Here is a 25,668-nt window from a genome sequence, read left to right as displayed (position 1 = left end):
TGTCCCCAGCAGCCATCCTCAGCTGCCTCCTGCCATTTCTGTCCAGAGCAATTTGAACCCTGCTGTGCTACTGCTGAAGGAACTCTTCCAGACAGTCCTACAATCATCCAGCATTATCTCCCTGGAAAATCATCCAAAACATCAACCTATTTTCAATACCACAAGGACCTAACCAGCAGCTGTCTATGTGGTAATAAGGTCAAACCCTAAGTGGCACAACAGCACGGCTTCCCTCCACTCCCACAGGCATGTTCTCCATCCTTCCCCTTCCACAAAATCAAACCAGGGCTCCAAAACATGCCTTTGCTGGAGAAGTGAAGACATATGACAGCTTGGTAAAAAGAAGAATAAAATGAACGATCCAGGCTGACCTCAGCAAGAAGCCCAAACAACAACAAAGGTAGCGTGCGTTGCAAAGATTGCGTGCACGCTTCATCCCTTTCCACTCACATCCCCATCTCCTCTACCGGGACATACTTCTGTCATTGGGGGTCATGATGGAGCTGGCAGGAAGCCCAAAGGGAGCACTCCCTGTAAACCCCTGGGGTCCCTTGTCAGTGTTAGCATGCATGAATAATCCCTTAGCACAGGCAGCCAGCTGTTACCAGGGCAGGAGGGCAGCGAGGGACTCGTGAAGGAGATCTGGCCTCCTTTGGCTCACCACCAGTGCAGCCAGCTCCTGAAGGGGACGAGTCACAGCTGTTCCTTAGGAGTGGCACAAGATGCTCTGCCTGTCCAGGACTGCCCACAGGTCTGGACACTCGTGGTCATAAGAATGGAGAAGCAGTGAGAGATACTGATGGCAGTCCCCAGTGGCAGGAGGAGCACGAGAAAAAGGCTTTTGCAGCAATGTGTCAAGGTAATTTGGAGAAAGAACAGAGGATAAAGCCAGATGGGAGGAACACAAAATAAGACCCAGGGGTTTTGCTGCAGTTAAGTCCACATGGTTTCTAAATCTAAAACAAGTCCAAGCTGGATGGATCTCAAGTAAGAAATGGCTCATGGAAGTGGAAGTGCAAAATGCCCTCCTTGAGGCAAATTCGAATATTGTCCAGTCAGGTCCCAAAGGACCATAATAAGATCAAACATCCTCAGCACCATTCTCTTTTATGAGCACAAATAACATCTTTTGCAGCTTCCTAATTATTTCTATTATTATGTAATGTTGCCCACTGGCCTCTCATGAAGAAGGGAATACAGCCCCACAACCACATCACTGGGGAGGCAGGATCTACAATGACTGTCAAAACCCTCTTCAGCAATGACAAAAATGCCATCCAAAAAGGTTCACATCTCCAGCTGCCAATGTAACAGCAGCGTGTGCACGTGCTGTATGGCCACATCACTTCCACACCACTGCCCTGGCATCCCCTAACACTTTGCAATGCAGACTGCACCCAGCTTTCTTTTTCACCCATACCTACAGGGTTTCCAGGCACAAGAGAAGTAATTAATAAAAACGCTGACAGAACTGATTTAAGTAACCAGGTCAGTAAATCCGCCTGCACAAAAACTATCTCATTCCTCTATCAGCGTATGACGTAACCACATGCAAACCATAGAGCTCACAATTTCTGAACAGATTTTCTCTTTTATCTGTACATCTCTCCATCTGAAACAGGGCTCAATAATCCATGTAAATTGTGCTTCAGCAGTCCCTTATATCACAGCTGTGCCTGTAGACTCTAATGCAATGGCAGTTCTGTTGTATCAGTGACTGTACAAAAACACTGTCACTGTCCCAACATCTGGAAGAGACAAAAATGAGCAGGGAAGGAGAAAGAGCAGGCTCCAAGAGCAAGGGAATATGGCAAAGCAGAAGCAGGACTGCCTATAAAGCAAGCCTCCCAACACTGGAAAAGCTTCAGAAGGTATACCAGTCAAAGCTGTCATCTTGCTACCAGCACGCTCTCTCATTCTTGTCTCTGTTGTTCAGATGCTTTCATTCTTTTATGTTGTAGTGAAAACCATCACAGAGAACTCCAGTTATAACTTCAGGGAAGTTTGACTGCAATTTCAGCCCAGCTATCAAAAGTGAATTATCAAGCAGGGTTTCCCAGCCCAATGCATAGCCTCTGCAATACCCTCTGGCTACCTTCCACAGAATACCCTCTCCAGACAATAGACTGATGAACATCCTGAGAAAGCATGGAGTTGAGATCCTGCCAAACAACTAATTGAGCTTGTGACCCCAAAAAAGCAGCAAAAGAAGTGTTAGCAGCAAAAATTTCCTCAACCCTCCTAAAAGTATGAAACACGTTTGCACATAATCTGAAGAAGGAAGTCATTTACAGCCAGTTGTAGTCAGATGTGCTCCTACAAGGTTTTGAAATAAAAAAATGAAATTCATTAGCCATTGTTGGGGACAATATGGGATTTTGACTTATGTTCCTTGTAGTCATTGATTCCACCCTCCAACAAAGACTGTGTGATCCATTTACAATACAGCAGTTTGTGTACCTTGCTGACCAAACAAAAACAGATTGATTCTATCAAAACTCTCCTCTTCTCATACTGCAGGCATTGCCTGCACCCCTATCATCCTCACTTCTCCCTCACATCCTGGGCCAGCAGCTGTCACAACTACTGCTGCTAACAGTACGTCACATTTGTAATGCTCCTCATACTCTATAATGATCCCACACCTTCCTGTATCACTCACCCGAGACAGATCTGAAATCAGAAACAAAAAAAATTCCTAGGAACAAAATCACTTCTCAAACCATCAGGCTGGCATGCACTTCTCCAAAGAGCTGGATGGTAATGACTTACACCTACTCGAACAGAAAACCCATATACAGCCATCAGTGCAAAAGGCACTTTGATACTCTGCTCCTGAGTGGGGTTTAAGGACATGCAGGCACCAAAGTAGGAACAGGACCCAGGAGAAATGGATGCAGAAGTAACGAGCACAGGAAGCTTAAATACAAGATTTGTCTTGGAAAACAAAGCAACATTTTGCACCCGTTCTGGGTTCCTAATGGAAATTATCTTCTAAAAGAAGTAACAATAGCAACAGGTTTCCACAGCACAGAACAAATGAACCGCTCAAACAGTGCGGCAGATGAAAAGCTTGAATCTTCTAAGGGATGGGGGAGCATGAAAGCCAAAACCAGAAAACATACTGCTGGAAAGAATTAAAGATAGGGATTAGCAAATGAACAGCACAGAGTCTCATGTGAATTTAGGGCCTGACTTTACCCCATAGCATGCACCAAAAATCACCACTTCAAGGGGGGATTGCAATCACCTTGCAGTTGATTGCAGCCTTCTGCTCCAAACGCTCCCCTGGAACGTGCCAGGAATGCAAACAGAATAATCCATGTGCTGTGGAGACCCAGCACCACTTGTCACCCAATACAAACGACTCCCTGTGCCCATTAGTCAATTAGAGAGGCCAGAGATCTAGAGAAATAAGATTAAAAAGAAGTATTTTCCAAAAATTAAAACCCATGAGATTAATTCTTACTGCAAGCAAGAGCAAGCCAAAAAGCAGAAAGAAAACCAAGGCAAAAAGGTAACACGTATCATCATATCGTCAAGCTAAAACAATTAAGGAAAAAAATTATAAGCTCCAGCCCCTGCAGAAAGTCACGAAGTTATAATGATCAGTACTTTCCATGGAAATATAAATTAGCAAGAGGCACTTGGCAGCCCACGTACCTGCACAGAAATAAGGTAAACACTCACAAGAGCTACCAAAGGCTTTGCAGGAACTTCTAAAACCACCAAACACTCAAATTCTTTGCAAAGCAGCAGCTTCCCTTATCCCACAACATGGCAGAGGGGAACACGGTCCCAGCCTAGGATACAAGATGACTACTACTCTGTCTTTGAGTTCACACGAATCTAAGAACCCCAAAATACAGGTTTTGAACACATCACCCATGGGCACACAGATGCTGCAGCCCTCTGTACACCCATTTATGACCTTTAGTTGCACCACGGGCTTGGAGAGGATGGATGCTAGAGGATGTTTTAAATTAAGTACTGGGTGCAGGAAAACAGAGGTGACTTCCTTTACATTAAATCTGAGCTCACTTACTCTTCATTTTGGTCTGAAAAGCAGGAACATTGAAGATTTGGTTAATGAGTAACTCTAGGCAAAACCCACGGAGTATTTAAGTTTAGGATGAAACTGATGAGCTCAGGCTCATACACCCAACCATTGTTCTGGACTTAGTTAATTGCTCTGCAATTCTGAATTAATGCAATACACCAAACTGAATGGGTTTATGTTAGGAAGTGAGAGCTTACTTAAAAAAGGATTTTTTTCAGAGTGGTATAACAGTTACAGCAAAATAAAAGGGTTTTAATGTGAATGAGCATTAACCACACAGACAGGTTATGACAGAGACAGAAGGAAGGCATCGAAAATCTATGCTGTAAATGCAGTTTGCCCTTATAAATGGCACTCACACAAGGACCACACTGGCAGTATAACTCACTTGCAAAGTGTTCCTGAGGGACACCTGCCTTACCTCCCCTGCACCAGCTGCAAACAGAGCCCCTGCTACCTCCCCCAGGCTGGCACTATGAGCCATCCTCTCCTGAGCTGCCCTTCACCTTCAAGGCTACTGTAGAAAAATGCAGAAATCCCAGACACCACAAATCTGCTTGGATGGAAAAGGCTGCACCAGGGTAAGAGCCTCCTTTCTTTTTTCTCTCTCTATTAGATCTGGTTATTTGCAATTTCAAAGCTTTTTATCAGCTTTAAAATTCAGCTGAAAGTAAAAAAGATGAGTAGACTTATTCTCTTGAATAAATCCTACTTCTGAGTGGCTTTATTGGATGAAGGTAAAAAACTAGAGAGCAAAATTACTCTTAACACCATCTGTACCATGAGCCTTATTTCTGAAATTTCTCCCTGCTATGTCAAGGCATTAAACACATTCATTTACGACTGTGTGGAGAGGTAAAGCCATTCTGTATCAAAGCATCAGGAAATTAGAAATTTGAGGAGACCTCATCTAAAATACAGAAAAACAGGGATATTAGGGAAAATCCCAGAAAAGACAAATACTCATTAGATTTGGCTCTCTCATGAAGCAGCATGTTTAGCTGTGTAGGTTTGAAAGGACTGCTTTGCCAGCCAAATAATGGTCTCACCTTTATGCTAAGTGTCATGAGACTACTACAATAACAAGTAATTATTGGGGATGGGGACTTACAAGAATGATGCACATGACACACAAAAGGGACTAAAAGAATGACACACAAAAGCAGAAAAAGTGGGATTAAAACTAAACAAAAATTAGTCAGACATTTTAACCAGATGGCATTTCCTCTTCCTAGCAGTCTGATGTGCTAAAGCCAGGCACACGCGCTATGACAGCAGATGGAAATCACACAGCTTTGTTTATGTTTGGGACCTACAGTAAAGGGAACCATGCAAGTTTGAGCAGAGAATAATTACCCAGAGCCAAAGAAATGGGTATTTTTTTAAAAATACCAATCCACAATTGGGCAGGAGTTATAGTCAACAAAAACTCAAGACAATTCAGTACCTGGAGAACCCAGGAGTGTTCCCTAAAATCATATTCATGATGGAGAGAGCTACTTTCAACCTCTTCAAAGCTGTACCTGGCCACAATGCACTTTATAACCTGCCAAACACATTTTCTTCTCTTCAACAAAGCCATTTTACTTTCTTTCCACTTCACCCAAACTAGTTACACTCTTCCAAGTAACATCAGTCCTTGGCTACACTGTGGTCTACCACAAAACCCACTTAAGAAGGCTAGAGAATAACTTTGTAATGACTATTCCTCAAAACCTCACCTCGGGACATCACAAACTGGGACTAGAGCCTTGTCTGCTTTAAAGACAAGCAGCAAGAATTTTGTCCATCACTCAAAAGTTAATTCCACCTTACCATGTTCCCAGGCACAAGACTTTGTACCTTTTACTTGCCACCACAAGGATTTGACAGGAGTTTCTGTTTTTCACAAAACTCCTCTTTCACTTGACCACATCAATGCTTATCCCCTGTTTACCAGGCCTTAAAAAACTGAGGTTTTGGGAGACTGGGGGGACTGAGGCTCTGCAGCACAAACCCCAACCTGATGTCAGAGTTGGCAGCAGCCAGCCTCTGAGACAGAAAATACCACATCCTTTAGTGGTTTTTTGCAGACATCCTAAGCTTTCAACTCCGTATGATGCCCTTCAATTTTCCAAATTTCTATCAGCCTACAACTAAAAAAATAATTCAATAAATAGCCCAACCTTCTGCTTTCTTATGTGCCCATTCAAATTGCATCTGAACGCCCTAAAGAGCACCCATTTGTGCTGCTGCAGCATTTTTTCTTTCAAAGTCCTCCAAACTCTTTACACATTGACTAATGAATCAGGCAATATTTACCCAGTTGCCTGGAAAACAGATACACCTTTTGTAACTGCACAAAGTAACAAGAAGTGACTCATTAGCAAAGCCAGGAACAGAAGCTGTGACTCTCAGCTCCTATTAACGTGGCACCTCCCCAGACACGAGTCCCAGAACATTTGCTCCCAAGGTGCTTGATGCATCTCTCTGGAACACTGAAGATTTAACAACCTGCAACGTTGTGCTCCGTGCCCCAAATACCATGTATCTCACCAGGCACAATTAATTCAGTATTTTCTTGTCTCTCACACCACCACTCATTCAATGTCAAATGCCTCAGCAAGGACTTCCTAATTAAAACATGTAAAGGCTAAAATAAAACATATTTTTGTCACATCACTGCTGGGTCTTTTATTCACAATTGAAACAGCTTCATGTTTAACTGTGTACAGAGCCACATATGCTATCTCAGCACACAGCAGCAAACAGTGACCCCTTCAATGCCGTGAGCAGCTCTCGAGCTGCCCCTTCATCTCTAGAAGGAGGCGTCGATCTGGCTGCAGGAACTGACTGAGCTCTCCCGAACGAGGACCTTATCTACAGTGCCACATGCAGGGGGTCACACAGCCCCACTCCAGCACGGCACTTGGCACAAGTGAGCCCAGCTGTGCAGGAAAGGCTGGCACATGGCATTCCCAGTCCTACACCTCCCAAGCCCCAGCACTCTGGGGATCTCTACTACCCTGCCTCCAAGTGACAAACTAAGTGGCAACCTCCTCGACACCACACTGGCTCAGTAAGAAACCAAGTATTTCCCTACATCATACTGAGAAACAAACTTCCCTCTCTCCCTGAGACCACTCAACCTGTAACTGAAAGCTCAAAGCTGATCTCTGTCTTATACCACAGATACAATAGAAGCCAAGGCCAAGGAGCACGGTTTCCATGCAAACCAGCATTAGGAAGTCCACTTCCAGCCACCAACCTGCACACTCCCCTCCACTGCATGAAATACAGACCATGCTGCCGAGACTCAGCAATCCACACTGATCTCTGTCTGCGCAGCAGAATGTTCTTGCCTTCTCCTGAAAACGAGGGGAAGGAGAATGACAAGAAACAAAAAAAGCACCGTCAGTAAAGAAAAAGGAAAGAAAAGGACTGCTGTCATCGCCACAGGGAAGCAGAGGCACAAACCACGACTCTGCATGTATGCCAGCCTTGCCAATGCTTGGATCTGAAGGCAAAGAAGCCCAGTACAGAGGGATGTGAAGAGCAAAGCCAAAATTTCCTGCTAAATATTGCTGCCAAACAAGACATTTCTTGTCAGTATTTGTAAAACAAATTGAGCCTGTGCTGTAAATATCCCTGCATCTGTGTGCTGTTTGTTTCGGCATGAAGACTTGCAAATAAGCCTCTCATCATACTTGCTGCAAGAGAATGGTTTGAGCCACTCTGGTAGGACTCAGCTGTCCAGGCCCTACAACTGGCCCTCTGTGAGACAGCACTATGGCAGCCTCTGGTATTACCACTGCAACGAGGTGGGCAGTGGTTTGCAGCCACCTGTATACAATTTTTTAGAAAGCAATAAGCAAAGGAAAGAAACCTTTCATGAAAAAAAAAATTGTTTAAAAGCTACTTCAACACTACTAGATTGATTTCAGAATGCTTCAAAAGCTTAACAAGCAAATTGACCACAAAACTTGGTTCGTGGGCTCAAACTATTTGTTTAGGGTTTCTTTTTGCATCCACCAAAACCTCCTCTACCACAAGCCAGTCTTCCAGCTCACCTTGCCCCATGAGGCAGGTTCACAAACTCTGTTATGATAACCCATAGCAGGAATGATAGAAGGGGTAGAAGTCCATCTCTGAAAAATGCCCAGCTATTTTTTCCAGGTTCTTCCCAAACAAGACATGAAAGGCAGCTCTGCTTTACCTCAAAGAGAGAATTACACCTATTGTCATGTTACAACATCCTGGTCACTGCCTGCCACTCAGCAAGGAGCAATCTGATTGTAGCAATATTGGCATCAAAGAAAATTTGGGGGACCTACTAATCTATTCCCAGGTCTTCCAACCCCTTACAGCATGACTTTCACCAGGCTGCTTCACTGTCTGATATTAACTCACCTTTCAACAGAAACCAGAAGCTTAACTTAAATATTTCCCTATCATGGTGAGAGGAAAGGCACTGCAAGTACCAAGCTTCCTATGAAAAGTATTAAAGCACTGAATGGGAGAGACTTGAAAATACATTTCTTGCAAGTAACTTTCATAACAAAGCTTGGTCTAGAAGTCAACATTTGGAAAATGAGATTATATTAGGGTTTGATGAATTGAAGTTTATTTTACAGCAAAACCAAGCAATACATTTCCCTCCCCATCACCATTCCTTACAAACTCAGGAGCAGAGACTGACCCGTTGAACTAAGTGACAAAACTTCTCTGGATTTTAAACTGAAGTCCTAAACATGGAATCTGTCTTTCTCCAACCCAGAATTAAAATAAACCCTGAAGGGAGTTATTGCTTAGTTGTATTACAGCAGCATTTTGAAGGGCCAGCTGAACAGCCTCATCATCCAGCATTTGTATACAGATGCCACATACACACACACAGAGTAAGCAGTAAGTCCTCCAACACAGAGGTAGCCTAAAACAAAAGACACAAAAAGGTAGCAACCAGTCCATACTCAGAAACTGAAGCCAATTAGAAACTGAAGCCAAGAGGCTGGCTCAGTACCCTATTTGCCAGCCCTCACTGTTGACAACAAAAAATTACTTATCAATGTTTTCATTAGAAATGAGACTGGTTTTCATGGATTTCAGAGGTATGCCACTGGCTTTTTAGCAGGTGGCAAGTGGTGCAGGCTTCACTGACCTCTGAGGAACAGCCCTGCTTTCTGCCAACAAATGGCTTGGAACTCTGTCTGCACCAGTTGGGCAGAGATGAAAGTGTGCGTGCACTTGGACAGGCCCAGCAGAGCGCAAACAGAAGGCAGAGGCAGAGGACTCCACAGGAGAGATACCTGCCTGGTGGCAGGAGGAGAACAGGGCAGGTTAACTAACACAAACCCACGTTAACTTGCATTAACCAACAACTTATTCTGGGTCACTGCTTGATGGATGGGGGTTAGTTTCAAAAGTGTAAATTTTAAGGGAGCCACATGATGTGCAGAGCTGACTTACATTCGTGCACAGTGTACATGATGTATGTAACAGTGTGTACAATCTGTTCATACCATGGCAATCCACCCCAACACACAGGTAGGCAGCAAGCTGCTCCTCTGTAGCACAAGAAGAGGAACTTGCCACCTGCAGGCAAAGCTCTCAAAGCTGCAGAGGCACTACAATACACAGGCTAAAACCACAAGCAACATGTTATTGAGTTGACCCACAGCAGAGATTTTCACATCTGCAAAACAGAAAGTACACACCTGTTCACTCCTCCCCACACACACAACCACTTACAAAAACAAGTTTCTCTGCCTTCACATTAAAAATTGCCAGGAACCTATACCAGCACAGAGGAAGGTCTTTAAAAGAAAGCACATTTTATTGAAAAACACAAATGGGTGGATGCTTCAAAACCAAGTAAACAGGCTTACTGCTCACACAACATTTGCTGTCAGAGCAGAATTGCATTGCCCTCCAGCTGAGGCACAACATGTGGGATTCCTCCTCCCCTGGCTTGTGGAAAAAAAGCTTGCACTCTGTGTGTCCCCCATGAAAGGCAATGTTAGCTGGGCTCTCAGCTTCAGGCTGAAAAACATGCTGTCAGAGAAGTAACAACAGCCATACGGAAAAAAATTATCCCCCTCCACACAAAGGAAGAGAAGATGGGAAGATACAGGCTCCCTACAGAAGAAACTGCACAGAATTATGTGGGTCCAGTTAAAGACAAAAAGTTTCAGAGCCATCAAAAAAGCTAAGATAGCAATAAAAGCCAGAATGGGAAAGAGAAAATAAGAAGGAAAAGAGCATGACACGTACCCACAGTCTATCCAGCTTATAGTACCTCGTCCTTTCACCTCCTGGGCCACGCTGGACAGTAACCTGAGCGAGCTTTCAGCAGCAGCAGCTGGAAGACAAAATTAAATAATAAAACTAAATTAACAACAGCATTACTAGTCCACACAAAACAACACAATGTTGCATTTCTGTGTTCTGAAGCACTCAAAGAACATTTTGTCTCATTTGAAGAAACCAATATAACAGGGATCAGTAAAATCTTCTGTAAACTAGAAGGAAAGCTGGCTGCAGCTGAAGCTGGGTGGCTTTCCTCTACCCCCTTAATCAACACACTGAAATTGCTATTTCCAGACACGCTCCCTGAGCTACATTTATGGAGGCATACTGTGTCCTCTCCTATAGCTTTCATCCCCACACTGCCTTTTTCCCTATGGCTGGGCATGAACCAGTTTGTACCACTGCCTGCTAATTAGAGCAATTTCATTTAGGACTTTCATCAGCTGTAAGGGCAAGTCATTCAGCATCTCTGCCTCCCTAATTCTACCCCAGCTATACACAGAAAATAACAGACTTTATTCTCCTAACTCTGGGAGATACCCAAACCAACAGTCATGAGCAGTACCCGGAAAAGGTCCTTCCAAGTACTGGCTGTATTACACTCAACAGAGATTTTTATAATGCCGTGCCACATGTGTAGATTTTGCAAAACACCACAATTCCTAAAAGAGTCTTATAAATGGTATTAAAAATAAACAGAAGAGAGAAAAATATAGCAGTACAAGTAAGTATCCATTCCCCCAAAAAACCTAACAGGAACTGCTTCCTTCCTCAATAAACAGAAAATAGAAACCCAAAGCCTCTTCCAGATCTCCACAACTACTCCAAGTAACTGAGTGTAAGAATGGCTATATTGGGTCAGACTGAATGTTTCTGTAGACCAATATCTTGTCTCCAGCATTTGAGGAAGTGAGGGCCTGTAGATGTCAGAGCAGACAAGTAGAGCCAGTGTGTAGGGATATCCCACCAAACCATCTCTAAACCTTCACAGATTTTACCTCGACAATCTCCTGAGCCAGAAACAGCCTCTTTGTATTTGACAGACTTTGCTTGGGCCTGATGCCATCAGAGACACCAACCCACAAACACCAGTTCTCAAGAAACTCTCATACCCCCAATACCCAGAACATGCAATTGCCACTTCTTTCCAACACAGGGACTTAGGACAGGTGGGGGAATTCTTTGCATGTACTTAGAGTGGAACAGTTTGACAAATACACTTTTAAAAATAAGCATTCAGCGACCCACTCATCCCAGCAGACTCAGTAGCTGAGAAGCCCTGGCAGGATACCCAGCTGGTAGGGGGCACTAAACATCCCCTACGAATTGTGACACCTCCCAAAACCAATGAATTTTCTGCTTGCAATAGAAAGTGACAGCTAGTTTGCCCAGATAGGAAGCAAAGCCTTTGTTCCAGCAGTATGACCAGCTGCCAGCCAACATCTCATCACAGCTGGGGGATGTATATCTGGGATTGAAACTGCACCTCCAAATGCCCATCTCTTTTTTTCCCCTCTCCTCTTTCTGGGTGACAGCTGAGCAAGAGAATTCTAATTGTGCAAGGATCACTGTTCTAGGAAGAAACATTAATTCCACAGTCAGCTCTGCATGCAGTGCTTTAGACTGCTAAAACCAACCAATTAAATAACAAAAACAGAAAAAAAGAAATCTCCATAACACGGCTTTTGAATAATGCCCATAGGGCAACATTTATTAGATGAGTGTCACAGCTGAAGTGTTCTGGTTGTGCTGCTAAAAATGAAAGCAACCACCACTTAAAATATTAAGCATAAAAAGAAAATTTTCCCTTTAAGAAGCTGAATAATACAGATGTCTTTTTATCTAAAGTGTTCCTTTCAAAAATCAAAAAGCATTAGAAACTCTTTTATGATTTTCACTTTGAACCTGTTACTACAAAACGATTTGACCAAGTTCAAGTGCTCAAAGTTCCCCACTATAGCAAAACACAAGTATTTTAACAAAAAATAAGCCATGTATATAATTTTAACTGTTTCAGAATAAGCATATCTTTAGGAAAAAAAGTTAATTACTCCAGCACCTGCACATCTTTGTCTGAAAAATTCTCTGATACTGGGGGGGGGAAGGGGGAGAAGGATATTGGTCACCATATATTGCTCCAATTTGAGACACTACGAACCCAGAGCAACTCTACCACCACTGTGTTTAATTGACACAAGACCCTTGCAACAGGTCAGAAAAGGAGGACCCAACACCCAAACAAGGCATTATCTTGTCCTGCCCGCCTAGAGGAAGAAGAAGGAAGCAGTAACAAAAACAGTACAGCACTAAGGAAAACTACCTTAGTGACACATTTTATTTCTTGCTGTCCAATGCCTTCCACATTCACAAAAGCATTCTGCACTTGAGTATCGAGTTTAAAGACAGTTTCTTCATTTTACATGGTGTCACACAAAACATCTCCCAAAAAACCAAGGCAACAAAGGAGAAAAGGTACAGCAGGAGCAGAACAGAGCAAAGGAAGAGCAAACAGGTAAGTAAACAGCCAGAAAGGTGAGTCTGAATGACAGAGGAGACAACAAATAGATTCAAGGGGACAGGTGGCATAATGTGAGATGAGTCATTTTCCATCTTACACATCAGTTCTTTTTTTATTTTGATATTTTGTTAATTAAAGCTGAAAGACAACCACGGGACACTCAAAACTGTCAGAAGCAAAGATGGATTGATTTCAGTACTGTAACTATTCATTAAGCCTTTCAGTGTCACCAGGAAATCGAAACTTGCAAACTACTGTGATAAACACACCAGAAAGCTCTTATTACAGGGAGCCAGTTCTGAAGACAAAGCCAGAATAAAGTACATTTTTGCCAATGTGACAGAGCAATTAGAAGGCTGAATTAAGATGACTCCAATCTTGAAACATCAGGAGCCTCTAAATTAAAACAAAGGACACCAAAGAAGTCCTGAAGGAGCCCTTGAAGCTCACATAGGAGCCCCTTGGTACACACCTTGCCGGGCACAAAGAGCTGTGACATAAAAAAAAAAAAAAAAAAAAAGACTTACCAGATTTGGAATAGAGCACTAGTACGTTATTCCGTGTCCTGAGAAGCTTCTTAAAATCCTTGTGATCACTTATTTTTTCTATGAGTGGAGACACCTTCAATGAGTATGCAAATGTTGGCAAGAATGCCTAGGGAAACAGAGAGCCAGAAAGATCAGTCACAAATACAAAGACAACCTGCTTTTGCAAATTGCCATGATGTTTTTTTATAATCTTGAGACATGCTGCCTTAAAGAGGCTATCACATTGATTTGATCAGCAAAACCAAAAGAAAAAATGCCAGACGTGATTTATTGAAACTGGGTCAACACCATTCCTAACAAGTACCCTTAAATGGAAAGATGAACCCAACTACAAGAAATACGGTTTTATTTAAGATGCCACCCCCTTTGAAAGTTTGTTCCATAGTTAGACAATGGGATAACAATTCTTATTCTTAACATTAAATATACTTTCAAAAAGAGAAGCAGCAAATTGCCACTCTTGTCCCTAGATCTCAGAATATGCTGCAAACGCAATCCAGTACTTTGATACCCTACGGAAGACAGCGAGAGCCATGAAGTTAAAATAACCCACACTGACAGGGAGCAGATGTAGGAAATGAGGACAGAAAATGCAAGTAATCCAGCATCCGCATTACAGCACTAATCACAGCCCTCTCCCACCCACCCTTCCAAAGTGGAGCAGGGCTCATGTTTCTCAGTGCCCACACCGTGTCACACACACAGCAGTGTCTTGTTCAGCTTCCACTGGCCCCATGGAAGACACAGCATTTAATCTCTCTGCATCTCCGTTCTGTATCTACACAAACAAGTTATTTTCCATTGCATCTTTTGGTCTATTTAAATCACGACAGTTCCAGAGCAGAGCTGGTCCACCATAAAGTAAAACTCCTATCAAATTATGACCATAACCTCAGCTGAGGCCTTTACTGCTTATTCTTACTGCAATAATCTTCAATAATAATAATATAGTAATAATCTTATCCATCAGGCTATGCTGCTTCCCTTCTGCACTGTACTGAATTCGTGCTAATGGAATGATTATGGGAATCTTAGCTGGAGAAATCATCTAGCTTCCATTCACCTTACAGTAAAACCTTTAACACTTAATTGCTTGGCTAAAAGCTTTAGCTCATTTGCCTAACACGCACAAGAGGTTCAACATTTCCTTAATTACAGAACTGATTTTGATCGTGCCTCACTCCAACCAGGCTGGAAAATGTGTCCACAGTGGACGTGAAGAAGTAAAAGGCTTTTCTTGCATCTTATGTATTACATCATGCAGCATTTAAAGGAGGGACTAAGCCAATGAAGTCAGGATACGCAGCCCTAGGCACACACTTCATTTAAATTCAGCTATTTGCAAGCACCATAATCACTGAGGCACAGAAACAAAACCCTGCACCTACCAAACAGACTGTAAAAACGCCAGAAGTCCTTACATGTGGAGAAGAGAGGGGCACGAGGGGAATCCTGGGACACACAAGGTAACAGAGAGAAGCTCAGCCGGAGATCATCCTCAAAACAACCAGGACGTTTGAGAACTTAGAAGTTACTAGAAAAGACACCTGTAACATAAAGCAGGATTCCAACCACTGGGCTCTGCTGACCAGACAGTCAAATCGTGAGGAGGAAGCGAGCACATTTGTGAGTCAGCCCCTACCTTCAGCATAAATGTCCTTGATGCTTTAATTCAACTGAAAGACTCACATTCTTCTAAATCCAGATGTCCGGAGCTCAGCCTTCCTACTCCAGGCTGATGTATGTGAATCATTTGTGTATTTTCTGAGATGAATACATGGTGTTGCCAATCAAAGCAGGCAAATATAGTTGTGCTAAGTGAGGTGACACAGACATGAGGAGTCCTGCCCAAAACCATCACAATCAGGGGCTTCACGGGAGAAATTAATCCAAATTATGGGCAGATATCTTTACTGCTAAGTACTTTTTAAAAAACTTTTCCCGTCACCTCAGTTTTTGTAACTATTCAAGGGTCTTATAGTTTTATTTATGCCTTGAGTTACAGAAGACAAAACCTAAGCTTAACTGAAACTAAAGCTAAACACAGGGAAAAAGTGAAACTACAGGTTGCTTGTTCAGTTTAAAAAACTGGACTCAATTAAGGATAGTCTAGTCTATGGACTCTCTATCAAAAAGAAGTAATTGGACTAAAAAACCCCACAAAAGCCACTTTCAACATGACACCAAATGATATTGTAAACTTTGTTTACAGTGTTTACCAATAGCTCAGAAGAGGGGTGTTAGAACGAGATGATCTTTGAGCTCCCTTCCAACCCACACCATTTCATGGTTTTAAGTACAGACATTCCATGTCTTTTCCGAAAGGCTGTTTTGCCAATTTCAGTAGATTTTCTTTTTCTTTCTTTCCTTATAATGGCAGAGCTGTAAACCTCTTGAAAAATTGGATTCTGAAAACAATGACAGCTTTAACTACTGCCCTGTCGGTGTTGCCACTAACAGAAAACTCTGCGCTGGTGGAACAGCAGGTGCTTGGAGGGAGATGCATGTCACATTGCATATATCCACTGCTTCATTGCCCAATTCCTCTCCAGGTATCAAATCAATACATGTTACTCATTTTCCTGCAGTTTTACAGCAGTAGCACTCTGTGTTCCGATGGATTAGCCCAAAACCCACTGGGAAAGGCATTGTGCATACAAGCACACCAGTCAGCCCAGCTGAATAAATCATCATCTTCCTTTAGTTAAGATTAATGTTGCAGCCTTTCCTGGTTATAAAACCCAAAAGGTCCAAGCCAAAGTCATCTAGTTGGACAGAAATGCCCTGCCTGCACATCTAAGGCAGCCGCAGCAATACTGGGAGGCTATCGGCTGAGCGGAGAACTTCACCGGCTCCAATCCACATTTGCACTATATGATGTTTGCAAACTGATAAGAATTAAGTAGTTCTGCACTCTCCAGCTTTCTCCTGCTGGAATTAATCAAGACCCGACCCTACCCAGGAATAAACGAGAGGCTGTTTTATGGTTAAACCTCCAGAAGAACTTCTGCCTTCCCTACCCATTGCCTTCCCAGCTCCACTGAAGACAAGGGATGCCAAGGAGTCAATTCCACCAGATGCCAATCCCAAACACGGGGCTGCTCTGCCCTGCTCTAGAGTCACAGCAGTGATGACTGTACCAGCCCCTACAGCCTCACCAGGGCTACAGCCACCAGTTCTGGCAACAACGAAAAATTAAGAGGATGAGAGAAAAGAATTCTGTGGAAGCAGTTTCACACTTCTTTTCCACAGAAAACCAAACACATGTTCCTGTACAGCCCATAGGTAAAGCAGCAGTAAAGATGAAACTAATTTGAATATACTGTGCTACATGAATTTAAGTGTAAGATATGACTCAGGTAGCTTTACTCCAGACATTTTGCAGCAGAGCTCATTACCCAGGCACTGCCCGATCAAGCACACTGCTTTTTGTTTAAATCCAGGGCACAAGATGAGATGAGCATATATTAAAAGAAGAAGAGGTCAAGAAAGGTGACAGTCCCTCCTGGGCAGGAAGCCTCTTTTCATATGCGTCAGGAAGTGCTACATTCACACATATGGAAATCTATAAATAAGAAACAAGCTAATCTCTCTTGTCACTTAAGCATCCTAAAGCTTTAAAATCTACTCATGACCATCACTGAAAAGTTAAGAAAGGCTCCAAGTATTTTTCTCAAGAAGCTGCCCACCTCGGTACCTGCCAAGGTAAAAGGCATAATAGGACTAACATGTACAACATCCCTGCCACCCTTGCCAGTTATGGCAATGAGAAACTGCAACAAAGCAGAGGAAAGGTCTATTTTATTTCATGCTGTGTTTGCACAGTTGCCTATCATAACAGGTCCTCATCCATGGCTGGCTCAGTGACACAAACGTCACCTGGTGTTCTCAGATGCAGGAAACTTTGGTGGAGACCTTCAAAAAAAGGCAGACTACAAGTGGCAGACTATGAAATGCAAATCTCATAGCAATTCTAGTCTGCAGATTTTCCCCAGCTCAAGATCGCAATATGAATTTATTTTCACAGAATTTTTATGGTGTAGGTGACACATCAGTCATGTGACCGTAGTGTCTGAGATGCATGAAAGACTCTCAAGTAAAACATAAGTGAACCCAAACCCTCAAGAAAGTCAATTCAAAACTGCTGAGACACTGCTATCCAAGTACAAGGTACAAAACCCCCATGTGTTCTAGCTGTCTCTGTTCTTCAAAGTATGTATTTAAATATATGATCTTGCAAACTTGGTGGCAGAAGTCTGATCCGTCAAAAAGGTTTCATTTTCTTTTTTTTCCCCCCACTCTCTGGCAATTCCTTGCAGAGCTGCCAAACATATGCATGTGTTAAAGAGCAGTAAACCCTCCACAACCCCACTCCCTTAGAATTGGTACCCAAGGAATATCTGAGCTTTCAGAAACCCAGAGGCAAAGAGTTACAGGCAGATAACTATTTGCTAATTATACTTCCAGAACTGACACTATTGAAAAATGTGGTCATCCCTCAGGCCGCATTTTCTCAAAATCATCAAGGATCTGAGAAAGCAGAGTTTATTTCTTAAGTTTTTACTCCGGTCTGAATCTCATTTTAATATGAAAAAAGGGACTATCTTTCAAACAGCCACAAGAATGTATTTTCATATTTTACATTTATTATTCAAATTAAATGTGATAAATGCTTAACTGCTGCTCCCACAGAACCCAGTTCAATTTATGAGTTGTTCCCCACAAAAGCTTTGTGACAGCATGGTCTTTTGCTAAGGATAAGCAGCATATCTGGAGAATTACTTACGTATTTATTTTTCATCAAGGGCAGTGAAAACACAGTTTTAAAAACAAGAAAATAGATCTTCCTTCTTTAATTTGATTTCTATCAGAAGAGTAGAATTGTACACTGGACAGAAAAACTATTCCCTATTTCTCCTGTTTCCAGCTCAAGAGCCTGAAATATATACTTCCCTGGACACAAATAATGCATAAAAAGTATAAATGGATATGCAGCTGAAACAGTGCTTAGGTAGCTGAATCCATATGTCAACATGCAATTTTTATGCGCACACTAACACGTGTATAATTAGGCAGCCAATTTGCACACTATTCATCAAGAATAGCTGGGGCTGTGACAACACTGATTCTAGCACAACTGCTGCTTGGCAGGGACACAGCCTTACACTCGACCACAATTTCTAAACTCCACTTCTTCAGCAAGACATTGACTCTGATTTCTGTCTTAGCTTAGCCACCCACTGGTGTCATTCTCATTTTGGGACAACAGCACTCAACCCACTGTAAATATGATCAATGAGCAACCCTGTGCATATGAAACAGATTGTGTCTGACAAGGCATTTTATAGGAGTCTAGTTGAAGAGGAAACCTGCCTCAAAATTTCAAGCAGTAATGGAGATGACTGAATTTCATTTCATTTCATTATTAACTTCTTTGGGAGGGGAGTAGTTCACGTTCTGAACAAAGGTCTTGTCTGCCACAGTAAAATGGGGGGGGGGGGGGGGGGGGAAACAGGCAAGAAATCCCAACGAGAAGACAGAATCTCACCTTTCCTTCTCCATTTAGCTCCCAAAATGAGCCCTGTGATAGACTGTGCGCTTAACTTCAGAAGGCTGAATTGAAGGAACACCTCTGTACTGTGGTGACGGAGGTCTGTAAACCTGCAGATCAGCTGGTGACACAGCCAGGTCCTGTGGTGCAGACACTGTGCATGTACTGACAATACCAGGTCTAAGTCATCTCCAGGCAGGCAGAAGGGAGAAACCGACCTATTGCTTCCTTCCCCGCAATTCCTTCTCACTTAAAACCACAAGATGTTCAAATCCAAAGCCTCCTTGCTTACAAGAATCACAGTTTGACTGCAGATGTTTTATCTTCCTTGTTCATCATACAAACCACTCTTGACCTTGTGCAATAATTGCTTGCTTTTCACTCAGGAGCTCTCCCTCTGCTGCTATTTACATTCAGGGTTGTGCTGCTTTGATCACTGAGCCATTTGTAACAAATGCCTTCCAAGATGGATAGTGATAAGTAGGACAGTCCCCTTTTTTCATTCATGATTAATATCTAAAATAGCTGTGGAAACATTTTAATCAAATCAGATGGGAGGAGACAGGTTAGCTCTGTTACCCAAAGGTAGCTCAAGGAAGCCTGGTAAAAAATTATTATGTGGAGAGGGGAAGAGAAAGGGTAGAAACTCTTGGGTCTCAGACTTCAGGGGTCACAACTGAAGTGGCCACTGCAGCAGTCTCTGCAATCCCGCTGGAATCACAAAACCATCTTCTGCCACTTGCCCCTGCAGGGGTTCCTGAAGTGCAACCTGCTGAGGACCCCCAGCACAAAGGCTGCTCGGTGATGTCTGTGACCAACCCGAAAAGCCACCTATGGTCTGAGTCAGGAGCAGTGACTCCCACACCTACAGCAGCATGGGATGGCCAGCTGAGGAGCACTCCAGCCGCATGGGATGGCCAGCTGAGGAGCACTCCAGCCGCATGGGATGGCCAGCTGAGGAGCGCTCCAGCCGCATGGGATGGCCAGCTGAGGAGCGCTCCAGCAGACACAGGGGAAAATCAACAACTTCTGCACTGCAAGACCTACAGCATTTGAAAACCATGGGTTTGCCTGACAGAATTACATTTGCAGACATGCCCACTGGACACTTCCTGGGTTTTGTTCATTCCCACAAGCTCTGTGGAAGAGCACATTCTTACTGCATACGTAATCCAGATCAGTTAACTCTCACCTCAAGCCATTCCAGAAATTAAAAAACTGAAGCACTACTAAAGCACTACATTTTGTTGTGGGGGGTCGTATCTGTAAAGAGGCAAGTGTCGGATTTTTTGTTTTCAAAGGAGCAAATTAAATTCTGACACATAGTGTCTTAGTACTCTTTAACTTAGGTTGAAGAATGCTACAAATAAGGCATTCCACTTAACGTGGTGCTTGCTATGTTCACTTTCCAAATATAGAAGGTAGCAAAAAATACCATGGAGACGTCAAGATTTGACTAGACTCTACTGTTCATATTGTTCTTAAACAGTGGGGTTTAAGCTACAGGCATAATAGTCTATACTAAAGGATGTTCTTAAGGGCTCTGAGTAGCAATTTAATTGTATGGTTTATCACTGGGTTTCAAAGGCTCTGTGAAGGAAAACCTGTGCAACTATTTACTAATTAACAACTGACTGTAATAGGATCAATTACTAACGTTGACAAAGAACTTTCTCGTTATTCTGAATGTGAAGCTCTCTCTCTTCAAGCCCGGCACTGGCACCATACATATATTAAACAAGCTGTTGATGAAATAATATTTCAAATATCACTTCTGAATGAGCACATTTGACTACAGAAGTTAAGGGCATGAGCACAGCATATGCCACATAATCCCCTACTAAAAATTGGGTTTTCGAGAAGTTTAAAGAAATACCACCTACTCAAGAAGCACGTAGGAGGTACTATAAAAAGAAGACAAAAACACTATTAATGGGATTTATAAGGAAGAGAGGGCAAAAAAATGACACCTAAAAATCTCTAGCACTTTATATGGCACTTGTTATCTTCAAAGCATTGCACAAATGTTAACTAATTAATCCTCACATTTTTCTGCCAGGTGATAGGAGACAAAGCTTAATTTTAATAGTTGGAGCAAGATTCACACAGAAAGGAAGTGATCTGCAAGAGGCGAAAGGAAGGCAGCACCAGAACAAACCAGCACACAGCTGATCCTAGAGCAGCACAACCACACAGTCATGCTGTACCATGTCCTGGAAAGGTGAGGAAGGGTAGAGAAGAGTCTCTTTGCAGTCACCCAGCAAACAGGCTATATGACTCTAAACCCAAAGACAACAGACAGGATGTCATCGAGACAGTCACAAATTAAATTACCTTTGTTATCTGTGTTCTGCAAGTGTGCAATTCACAGCACCCTCCACCAATGCTACCAGCCACTCACAGCCAGCACAGGGCCAAAACTAAATACTTGCTTTGCTGTCATTTTCTGCCATTCACAAGCATGAAAAGGTGGCAGGAACAAGGTAAACAATATCTTACTTCCAAAGTGACCCTGCCTGCATCAAGAAATTTAAGGCAATGCTAGTCAGAGCAATGCAATTTGCAACCAGAATCACTGAGTTTCTCCATTCAGACCTCCAACCACAGCTCTGAAGAAATACCTCACTGCCTCCATTTTACTGAAACAGGGGAATTCAAGGAACTCCATCACCAAAAGGCAAAAGAAGTGGTCAACAACAGAACAAGCACCTCTTCCATCACCAACTGCTCACGACACCATGAACTCACCCTGGGGCAGAAACACCAGTTCTGATGACCACACCACGCTTGTGTCAACATCCCAGGGCCTCTGAGGTAAACAGGTGCTCGGGCACCAAAATCAATGGACTGAAAACATCCCACCAAAAGGCATGGAGTGGAGTAACAAAGTCAAGGTTTGATTTGGGAAGGGCATCTCAGGAGACAGAGCATAGCCCATGTCACAGTTTCACACACCTGTATTTTGAAGACAGAATGGACAAAGTAGGAATACGAGGGGGGACAGCAAGTAAGGGATTTGTCTCTGCAATATCTTCCCTCTGCCTGCCAGGAAACGCTTTCCAAAGAGGCTCCTGTAGTACAAACAATAAATGGATGGGAAGAGGCACTCCTGAATTCAAGCCCAAATGCCATAATATGAAACAGCACCTGAGCACTGCAGTTGTGAAGCAGTACTCACACCCTGCCTGCAAACTCACCAGAGGCAAAGCCACTGCTGCCACACTGCAGGGCTACCTGCAACACAGAGGGAATCATGCCCAAGTCCTCCCTGCAGGCCTGGATTCACAAGTCAGTGTCAGTGCTCACTAGTGCATTCCCATGACCCTACTGGCAAGGATTAAAGAAGTACTTGAGGAGCTGGAAGCCTGAAATGTTCCTTTCAAGCCCTTCTTTGAAGGCACTGGGTTTGAGGGGCACCAGGTCACAAAGTCTGCTTCCCAGCAGCGCTCAGTCAGCCGGACTCTTGACTCAGTTTCTCTGTCATTAAGCCAACACTCGGAAGACAAACTGATCTTTGCCACACTGGCACGAGATAACATTCATCGGTGTTTGCAAAGCAAACAGACCCAGATGCGCAATCCTGTTGGAAGCAGTGGCTGCCTTCTGCTAGGGAAAGCACAGCACCTGATGCATCAGAAGAAATGCTAATCCACCTTCGTGTGAAACCCCTTCCCAGTGCCTTGAACAGTAAATTCTGCCCTTTGAGCATGAAATACAGTCAACCACTTGATAAATCAAACAGGGAACCCACAACTTCCCCATGGCTCTCCAACTCATTCAAGAAATAAAACTTTACAGCAGACAGCAATCACTCCACCTTCCTCATATGTGTATCACACATCCACAGTGATGCTGCAGGTAACAAATTAACATCATGCATTAGAAAATACTGAAATGTTTTCTTCATCCAGCTTTGTAGGTTCCCTTTTACATAGTAGGAAGTCTTACAAAGATAAGGATTTCAATTCTCGAAAGAAATCTTCAATTCTAATTTTGGGTCAAAAAATGAGCCCTATTTTTCAGAAGTGCTATGCATGCACAACTCTAGCTGCTGTTCCAGGTGCACTGCAAGTACTCAACACTTCCAGAAAAACAAACAAACAAACAAAAAACCCAAGAAACCAAAACACATTTGGGTACATGAAAAAGGACTGGCTGGAAGGAAAAAATGTTTCTTGTTGACCTACCAAGCAGCTGGTATTACCTTCGCTTTAACTTTACACACTGAGAACCACCTGATTTAATAGCCCCACATCACCTCAAAAAAAAAAAAATTAAAAGCAGGTTTTGCTATGTCACAGCTGTAGGCTAGTTTTCCAATCCTGGAGTACAGCGAGTTACATATTTCAAGATGAAAAATCACACCTTCAAGTGCAAGATAATGCAAATTGGAAGAAATAATTTAAACTACTTGTATACAGCAAAGGGGAAAGAATTAGCTGAATCAACAGCTCAGTGAAGACATCTGCTCAGCATGCAGCATCACAGAGCAAATAAAATGCTGTGGCAAATTAAGAAAGGTAAGAAAGAATAATGTGGATAAATAAAAATGGCTTTGTATAATTTCACTGACAACAGCAGGCCCCCTCTGCTCATCTCAAAGACACCAGCTCTGCAACACAAAATGTCAAAGAGGGTAACTGGAACAATTAGGAACAACAGATTTATATGAAGAAAGATGGGGAAAAAATCTTGTTAATCTACAAAGAAAAATCACAGGAAAATATTTACATTAACATAAAATGAATGTTACAGTACGAGAAGGTCTGACAGTCACAGTGGATATAGTAGGAAATACCAGAAATAACTCCATGTGCTTAGCTATTTTGAAGGGAGGGAAAATTCAGTCCAATTGTAACTCCACTTGGTCCATAGTATATGCTCTATCTGAGGAATGCACTGCCACAAGTATCACTGAGAAAACTACTGCATATATTAAAGATGAGCCACAGATGAAAAAAAACCCACACCAAGACCTCTTCACCATTTAGGGAGAGTTCAGCGTGACTTCAGTTTCACTTGAAATCAATAAAGTGCAGATAGCAGAGGTCTGCAATTCTAGACCAAGCTTAAAACAAAGCAAAAACTGTTCAGAATGCACAGCATTTCTTTTCACTCCTGGATGAGCCAACAGCTATGGCCCTGCCAGGGGCAAAAGGCTACATCAGACAGGGCCGAATCTTTCTGTCCCACAAAGGCAATTCTAATATTAGTACAGAATAAGCACAGGGCAATTAGCAATTCCACACTTGATTTGTATGAATTAGATGAGCACTCCCCGGTCATGCATTTCCAAATACATTTCAGATCACTCGTGCATAAAAAAATTAACGTAATTTTTTATTATTAACTCCATTTGTCTGGGCAGAAGGATGAACTGTAGTTCATGTCAATAAAGTGAATAAAGTAGCGCTTTAAAGCGTGCCTTCACCAATCTTTTAAGCTATTTATGCTAAATTCTGTGGATTAAAAAAAAAAAAAAGAAAGAAAAATCAGACTTTGAAATATTGCTGGAAGTCTAGGGGCCTCCCTGAGGTGAGCAGTGCGCTACTCAGTGTAATGTCAGCGAAGCACACCCCGACACTCCGGAGCGCACCAGGATGGACAGCGCCACATGCGAGGGGCGCAGGGCGGCAGTGCCCGGGGCGGGGGTGCCACACACAGGTGCACAAAGCCGAGCGCGGCAGCTCCGCTGCGGCACGGCCACCGCCGGGGGAAATCCTCTGGAAACCCTCTGCTGCCGCACCGCTTCTCACGCGAAACTTGGGACCGAAGCGCCGGCGGTCGGAGCCCCGGGGGCCGGGGCAGGCGGAGACCCCAGCCCGCCGCCGCTCGGGGAGCCACCGCCGCACGCCGGGGTGCGCTTTCTCCGGGCGGTGCTTTGGGAGCCAGAGAGAAAAGGAAAGGGGAAGCAGGAGAGCAGCTCAGGGGCTGAGCGCTGGGAAGACACCCGGGAGGAGCGCTGCCGGCGCCCGGCCATGCCGGGCTGTGCCGAGCCGAGCCGAGCCCACCCGCGCCGGCGGCGGGTGCGGGCGGCGGGGAAGGCGCCGCGCCCGGTCCCGGGGGCCCGTCCCGCTCCCAACTTTCGCCCAACTCCGCCGGCCGCACCGCGCCCCCGCCCCGGCCCGGGGACGGTGGGCACCCCGCACCGCCCCCGCCGCCCCCCACCGCCACTCACCGCCAGGCCGAGCAGCAGCAGAGGGAGCGGCGGGAGCCGCCCGCGGCGCCGCGCAGCCCCCGCGCCCTGCCCCGGCACTGCCATCCCGCCGCCGCGCCGGACCCGCTCCGGACCCGCCGCCGCTGCGGCTGCTGCCACGTCTGGCGGCGCAGGCGCGCTCGCCGCCACCGCCCGCCCGCGCGGCGGCATGACGGGGGCTGTAGTCCGGCCCGCGCCGGGGATGCTCATCCCCGCGAGGGACGGGGCAGCTCCCACAGCCAGCCCGCGCATGGAAACAAACGCCCAACCCCCGCCGAAGTGCTGCCGGCAATCACACAGCAATCCCCGTCCCGTTTGTTTCAGCAGGGCTTAAAAAGTTCCAGCTATTCTCTCCCGTCCCACTGGCCTCTCCTCCAGGGTTAGTTCTTTGTGCCTCCGCCTTTCTCCCGGCGTGTGCCTTACTCCAGAGAGCCTTCTGGCACAAAGCCTCTTATTTGATGTTTATTTGTCAGGGGTTTTAAAAGCTTTTGCTGGTCTTAGATCTGGAAT

The 25,668-nt window shown here is 44.0% G+C and overlaps 1 protein-coding gene across 1 annotated transcript in view; it reads right to left on the bottom strand.

Moving 5' to 3' along the window:
• Positions 1 to 25,267, bottom strand: part of PDIA5 (protein disulfide isomerase family A member 5) — a 97,018-nt gene extending 71,751 nt beyond the window's left edge. Inside the window, exons 1-3 of the mRNA XM_082285508.1 lie at positions 25,141 to 25,267; positions 13,391 to 13,517; positions 10,310 to 10,397 (exon numbers count right to left, since the gene is read on the bottom strand). Of these exons, the coding sequence (XP_082141634.1) occupies positions 10,310 to 10,397; positions 13,391 to 13,517; positions 25,141 to 25,224 (299 nt within the window). The 5' untranslated portion in view covers positions 25,225 to 25,267. The remainder of the gene's footprint in view (positions 1 to 10,309; positions 10,398 to 13,390; positions 13,518 to 25,140) is intronic.
• Between the last annotated feature and the right edge of the window lie 401 nt (positions 25,268 to 25,668).

The sequence above is a fragment of the Coloeus monedula genome (genome assembly GCF_965178545.1).
Source record: "Coloeus monedula genome assembly, chromosome: 7".
Taxonomy (NCBI): Eukaryota; Metazoa; Chordata; class Aves; order Passeriformes; family Corvidae; genus Coloeus; species Coloeus monedula.
This window is presented reverse-complemented; position numbering and strand designations above follow the sequence as displayed.